Below are 7,676 nucleotides of genomic sequence, written 5' to 3'. Positions count from 1 at the left end.
CACACACGCACACACACCCTCCCTTCTCTCTTCGTCACAAACACACTCTATCCCTCCATTTCTTAAAGACAGACATACACTCTTTCCTTCACCACTTTCTGCATCGTTTCTATGGTACCATCTCTCACACACTCAAAAAATTATTTCCCTTACTAGATGCCTTTTCTCTACTTTTAAGACAACACACACACACACACACACACAATTACACCACCGAAGAAGAGACACACACACACACAAACACACACACACTGTCTCTCTCTCTCTCTTTAACAGTCATACAGAGATACACACATTTGATTATTATCCCTTCTACAAACACACAGAAACCCACACACCACTTGGTTACACATAAACACAGCCCTCCATGCTAGTGCGTGCGCACACACTCACACACACAGACACATATACACGCACACACACACGGACACACACCTCCCCTCCTTCTCTCTCTCTCTCTCTCACACACACACACAAACAAACACTCACATTCCCTCCCCCACTCTCCTAACACACACGTATGCACAAACACACTCTCCCCTCCCCTTCCCTGTGCCTCTAACACACTTCCCCTCTATCTCTGTCTCACACACACACACACACACACCACGCAAACATACATGCACAGACACAGAGATACACACACAAGTACACACACATACACTTTTTATATGCTCCTTCTCACGTACACACACACACATGTCCTTCACAGTCTCTCACAATCTTCCCTCTCTCTCTCTCTCTCTATTGTCACACACTAAACACACCTTTATTCCCCATTCTCTTTTTCCACTCACACACTAATAGTCTCTGTCTCTATTTCTCTTTCACTCTCTTCTCTCACTCTCTCACGCACTCACACACACACTCACACAATAACAAGCATGCACGCGTGCAAATACACACACTCTGAAAAACACATTTAAAAAACACATTTTTTCCCTTCTCTCAAACACACACCCTGCCTTCACAACACACACACACACACACACTTACTCATTCTCACAACCACACACACACACACACTCTAACTCTGTCTCTCTCTCACACACAACCACACACACTCACTCACTCACTCAATACCACACACACACACGCACACACACACACTCCTGTTCTTTGTCACACACTCCTTACACAGTGTGCTCCCCCTCCCTCTCTCACACACTCATTTTCTCTTTCTCTCTCTCTCTCTCTCTCTCTCTCACACACTCACACACTCACAGTGTCTGTCTCTGTCACGCACACACTCTCTCCCCCTCCCTTCCCTCTCACACACACACACACCATCCCTCCCCCCCACACACACACACACACTCCCTCCTCCTTCCTCTGCTCTAGCGCACACACATACACAGACACACACACCACTCCCCTCCCCCCGCACACACACCACTCCCCCTCCCTCCCTGTCTCTCTCTCTCACACACACACACACACACACACACAGAGCTGCTCCTTTCTCTCTCACGCTCTCTCCCCCTCCCTGTGTGTGCCTTTCTCTCCCACTCTCACACAACCACACACACATGCGCACACACATACACTCACATTCGCGCGCACACACGCACGCTCACTACACACAGGCGCGAGCGTGCGCGCACTCATCGGCACAGACACAGGAGAGCTTTGACAGTATATCAATCCTAACATTTTTATAACTTTGTGAAAATTAACAGTTACATTGTGGGTTATGTTCTTGAAAACTTTTTTTATATACAGTAAAAGACAAAACAAACTGCTAATGCTATCAAGTCAAATCGTTTTTCTGTTTTAGCCAAATGTTACCTGACAAAAGTAACATAAATACAATGCACATGGCATGTTCTGTGTTTTATTAGTATTACCTTGTCACTCAAAAATACACATTCATTAGCTGAATTCAAAGATAGTCAGACACACACGTGCGCGCGCACATACACAGACGCAAATGCGCGCACGCGCGCACACACCTCTTTCGAGCTGCTTTGTGAGGTGATTTAACGTTTAAAAAAAGAGGCTAACATAAGAAAAACATGCGGGTTTCTCACATAATTTAATTCCGTTCGACTTTTACTCACTGACAAACTTGATATGTAACGTCTGTTAACAACTTTAGCTAGTTCTATCAAAAAACATCCTCACACATATATGCGCGCACACACATATACACACACACCCTCTCGTTCTGTCATTGGTGAGGGGAAAGACTATTATCAAACATTTTTCCCACTATGTTATATGTCATGATTAATTGACTCCCTCACCCCCGCGGCGGCGGTGCCGGTTTGATGCCCTCTCCGTCGCTGTCCAGGCTCGGTGGCTCCCGGTAGTCGAAGAGCGAGCGTACGGTCTCCGCCATGTTCACGCTAGCGATCGCTGATCTTCCACCGCCGCACCGTTCAGCCTCTCGCTCTTCTCTCCAGCCGCTCAACTGGCTCACACCAAGGTTATTCCGGCCGCTTCCACTGCGGCGGAGCGGAGGGGTGCGCGGTGTGCGGGAGATACCAAACTACTCCGTAACGGACGTGTCTGCCCGGTCAGTCACAACACGACGACGATGTCATTTTAAAACACTCTGTTTAGATGGGCTCCGCGTGTCACTTTGGGCGAAAACACCACGGCGCGGCTCGGTTTCATAAATGGGATAATACCCTGCTCCCCTACGGGAGAAATGGACGCGCTCAGAGACCAGATGAAAAAGAGTTGACCGTTTCTGAGAAGAGTGATTAGCTTGGTAACTGAAAGAAGAAATCATGAAAATAAAACCTTGATTAGGAGAGAAATTGAGGTGAAGTGATCTTTTAAACAGAAGGACTTTGAGTTTTCATGTGAAGCCTTTTCCAGTGAAACATTTCAATAGCCAGTACTGGCTTGGCAATTAGGGCCCCGAGTAAGCTTATGCTTATAGTATTTAGTACTGTAGCCAGAATGTATGTCAGAATGTGTCCATTTGCACGCACACACGCACGCGCGCGCGCGCGCACACACACACACACACACACACAAACACACACACAGTGTTACCTCGTTATTTTATCAACAGGTAACACACGAACCTCTGTCAACAAATTGGGTGATTTGTGCCAGTAGAAGACTGCCTGGTCAGTGTTGTGCTATTCCAGTGTCCTCTTACCCTGTAAATACCATTCTGAAAGTGCCAGCTTTCCACATACAAGTTGTGCTAAATTTACTGACCAGCCACTATTGGCAAATTGGGACAATCAACTCTGGCACAAATCACCCATTTTGCACAAACCATCAAGTTGACAATACATTAAAATTATATTTTTTTCCAGAATCAAGAATATCATCAATATGAACTGATACACAGTGACATTAGCTCCAAACAATTCATAGATGATAATCCTGTAACAGATGATGGCATGAAACAGCAGTGTAACCTGTGCTTGTCTTGCATGTTGTAAAAAATCCATTAGGGATAAATCCCTGCCATTTCAGGGATGATTGTTGGTTTGCAACTATAATTATGGATATATTTGAGATTTTTTTATTTAGGATTCTCAACAATTAAGACAAATTCAAATTTTCTGAAAAGTATCACCTGTTTTTTAATCATTTTGATGAAGTGGTTGTCTTAAAGGATGTCTTACTACGACAATAACACATCCTGATCTGCCAATATTTCTACTGTGAAAATGGAACTGTGAGAAATACAAAGATTGATATGCAGACATCTTTTTAGTTGATGCACCACAATACAAGTCACACCACAACTCACTACAAAATACATGACAAGAAAAATGTATAACAATAAAAAAAACATCATTGTTATGTTTCACAAAAGAACATTGTCCAATTTTATTATACACTGGAAAACACCAGGCAGGAAAACTAGCCCACACATGTTCACACATTGAGGAAGAGAGCACAAATGCATTTCTCAGTGGCAGTAAAGCTTAATAAAGCTCGGAAATGTCTTGCATTTCTGAGTTCTGCCATTTTCCAATATTTAGTATGTTTTCAAGTTGGCCTGTTTTTCTGTCACAACCTGCACCTGTCGCCTGCAAGTCGAATTTGTGACACTTTGTTGTCATTCCCAAATTGAATAACTACTGTATGTATAAACACAACACCGATAGCTCTATATCTCAAGATACAGCAATGTTGCACTTGCAGTAATTTGGTTAAAACTAGTGAGTAGTCTCAACAGCAGGTGCAGAGCCGTAGATATACAGAGTTGCCTATTGTAGTTTTCAGTGGCAGCCACAAGCTGTAGTGGCCAAACTCTTTCAATCAAGTCTCTGGAAGAGAGAGAAAGGATATGACCGGAAAGAAGGAGAAGACAGACAGCGTATGAGGAGACTCCACCATGAAGCCAATGTTATAATTCATATTTTCTGTCTCTTCCTACTGAAGCTGTCATAACTTTCACTGTATTCTGACAATAAATACATTTTTGTCTTGTGCTGCGTCACATTTTGTCATTTCTGAGAAACAAATGTATCACCCTCAATAATTTACTTGTTTTAAGCTGCTAATAATTGTTTTAAACTGCTAATGTGGTATATTTGCAGTGCAGAAAGGTGAACCGCAATTAATTATATTTTCAACATTGGCTGCACAAAGGAGAGAAAAACTGAGAGAAGTTACAGGGTGCTAATGTTAGCCTGTGTCAGTGTTTTGTCTTTTTGACTTCACAATTACGCAACATAATTCCTTGCTTATTAGCACTTTGTTACCCTGAATCAAATCAACTTAGGCGATGACAGAAGAAGTGTTTACAGTCTCACTCAGAACATAGTGATTTGGAGGTGATGGAAAGTGGACTTCTTAAAGCTGCACTGTGCAGGATCTTTATGACAAAATCCACCTATCTTATCAGGCTACATAATGAAGTGGGGCTGCAACAGAAAAACCAGTCCCATCCCCCCCCCCCTAACTGAGACTCTGTCAATTCACCCTCTTTGCCCAAATTAAATTGTGGTGTCTGGTACGGTCGGCGGTGGGAAGCGTTTCCCATGCACAGGAAGCGCTGAATCCAAAGAGCCAAATACAAAACAGCAGCCTCCTAAACAGCAGCCAGCGAACGCTCGGTCCAGAGAGAGCTGGACTCACCAGGGTCAGATCTTTAGCCTCTCTGGTCCCTTTGGGCTCCTTTGGTATAAAGCCATCACACACCATCCAGGTTGATCGCAGGTCACATATCATGATTTATGGGTATTAAAGTCAAAATTCAAAATTCAAATAATTACCTCTTGCTGCCATTTAAGGCTGCCAATGTGCAAAAATTGCATAGTGCAGTTTTAAAGGATAACACCGGTGTAATTTTAGTTTTTTCCTATCGCCATTATTGCCCATGAAAAGTCTAAACACCGACATATTTGCCACAGTCAGAAGCTGCTGTCTGTTCTACTGCAGGTTTGCATTACAACCCAGAAGTCATAGGCTCCCTGTGTTTTAAAAAATACATTAAAAACAGCTCAGAGACAAACTGCTGCATTGTCTGACATAATCCATCATTTTAAATAACAAGTCTATTGTATTTTTTCCTAACATGACTTTATAACGCCACTATCATTGATTGCAGTTGCAATCCTGTCAGAAGTAGTTCCATTCTGACAGAATTTAAAGTGAAGAGATCATTGCGCTTCTCCAGCTAGACTCTGCCTCACACTCTGCCTTGAGTTTCATTTTGCCTCTTCACTGCCACCAGAAGTAACAATGCGCAGTAATGGAAAAAGTGAAAATAGTCTGCTTTAAATGCAGTAATTAGCTGTGCAACAAAGGAATGTTAGGAAAAACTGCAATAGACATGCTGTTCAACATGACGTGTTATGTTCATCAAGGCAGCAGTTTGTCTCTGAGCTGTTTTAATGTATTTTTGAAAGCAGCGGTCAAACAGTCTATCATAGTCTATGACTTCTAGGAGGTCGAGCAAACCTGCAGTAGAACAGACAGTAGAAGCTTCTGACTGGCAAATACACCGGTGGGTTTAAACTTTTCATGGGCAATAATTAAAAACATACTGTTGTTATCTTCATTACTGCCAATACTGACAACCCCTTCCCTTCCCCTCTTTTCCAGGTTGGGACTCCATTTCTATCTATTGCAGTTTTCAGTGGCAGCCACACTCAGGCTCATGTGCCGTTGCTTAGTAACTAGTGACCAAACTCTTTGAATCAGCATTCTGGAAGGCCAACTAATATGAGATGCAGGGCAACCGTGTCTTGTTAGCTAGCTAGCTTATAACTGTTTGTTGTTCACACAAGGACGCGCAGATTGTGAATTAACTCGTACTTACTCAACTTTTTATTATAACTCGTACTGTGTCATAATAATAATAATAATAATTATAATAATAACAACAACAACAACAACAACAATAATAATAACAAGAACAATAATAATAATAATAATAATAATAATAATAATAATATTTTATTGATCCCGGTAAACAAATGGTGTTTTGGCTCGCCCCCTCAGTGAGGTCAGAGGTCATGGTCAGCTGTGGAGCAGTGATTCAGTGTCTTCACTTGGCCTGGGCAGATGTTTGCAGAGACGGGGGCTTGAGCCCGTGTCGTCCGGCTGAAGGACGGTCTCCATAGGGCCGACTTGGCTTTATGCCATGATGATGATGATGATGCTACCTAAAGGTGTATTTTGCCCCTGTGTGTATGCATTTTCTAACACTATGTTTCCACCAAGAAAAATATCAATTTCTGTAAATTGACCACGGTTACCATTCACAAAATAGTAGTTACAGCCTACACAAATGTTTGCATCAAAGGCTTATTGAAAGGCATTAGTAAGCAAAATGTATAATGACAGACTTCTCATTTAAAGATAATGATGAAGATCCTTGACTGTCAATTGGCCATTTTTGGAACATGGAGCCATGGAGGGACAGCTATGGATGGATAGCTGTGGAAAATCTCCAGTATAAAAGTCCAGCTGCTGATGTACACAGGTGGATCCAACACTCAACAAGCAGAAAAATGATGCCAGGCTGAGTTAAGACAGAACCACAAGATTTAAATATGTGAAATAAAATGTATGGAGATGTGGGAGCTGCTGAATGAATATGGTTTAATTGTAATTCTGCTCTGTTTGCGTGTGCACACTATCATGAACACTTCATCACCCGCACCAATACCCCCAATATGTGTGTGTGTATTCACGTACAAACACACACACACACACACACACACAGACACACACACTCACCCACACATATGCACCCACATTCACACACAGCTACACAATCCCTACTAAAGACAAACACTCACATGCACGTGCATGCAATGCACACGCACACCAACACACAATTATACAATCCTCACAAACTACACACAGATACACAACACACACACACACACCCAATCACACAGTCCCCACAAAGGACACACACACACACACACACACACACACACACACACACGTACACACACGTACACACACTGACACACACACACACACACACACACAGACACACACACACACACCGCATTCATTTCCCTTTCATTCAGTACAGGCACATATTGTTGTGCTGCTGTAACACACACACACACACACACACACACACACACACACACACCATTTGCAGAGCTTGCTCCTAGCTCTCTCACACACACACCCCTCCCCCTCTATCTCTGTCAGACACACACACACACATCACACACAGTCACACACACACACACACACACACAAACACACACAAGTACACACACATTCCC

General features: G+C 42.9%; 1 protein-coding gene across 1 annotated transcript in view; it reads right to left on the bottom strand.

Moving 5' to 3' along the window:
• Positions 1-2,381, bottom strand: part of LOC139921229 (uncharacterized) — a 15,610-nt gene extending 13,229 nt beyond the window's left edge. Inside the window, exon 1 of the mRNA XM_078282719.1 lies at positions 2,247-2,381. Coding sequence (XP_078138845.1) covers positions 2,247-2,341 — 95 coding nt within the window. The 5' untranslated portion in view covers positions 2,342-2,381. The remainder of the gene's footprint in view (positions 1-2,246) is intronic.
• Between the last annotated feature and the right edge of the window lie 5,295 nt (positions 2,382-7,676).

Source organism: Centroberyx gerrardi, chromosome 3 (genome assembly GCF_048128805.1).
Source record: "Centroberyx gerrardi isolate f3 chromosome 3, fCenGer3.hap1.cur.20231027, whole genome shotgun sequence".
NCBI classification, from domain to species: domain Eukaryota; kingdom Metazoa; phylum Chordata; class Actinopteri; order Beryciformes; family Berycidae; genus Centroberyx; species Centroberyx gerrardi.
This window is presented reverse-complemented; position numbering and strand designations above follow the sequence as displayed.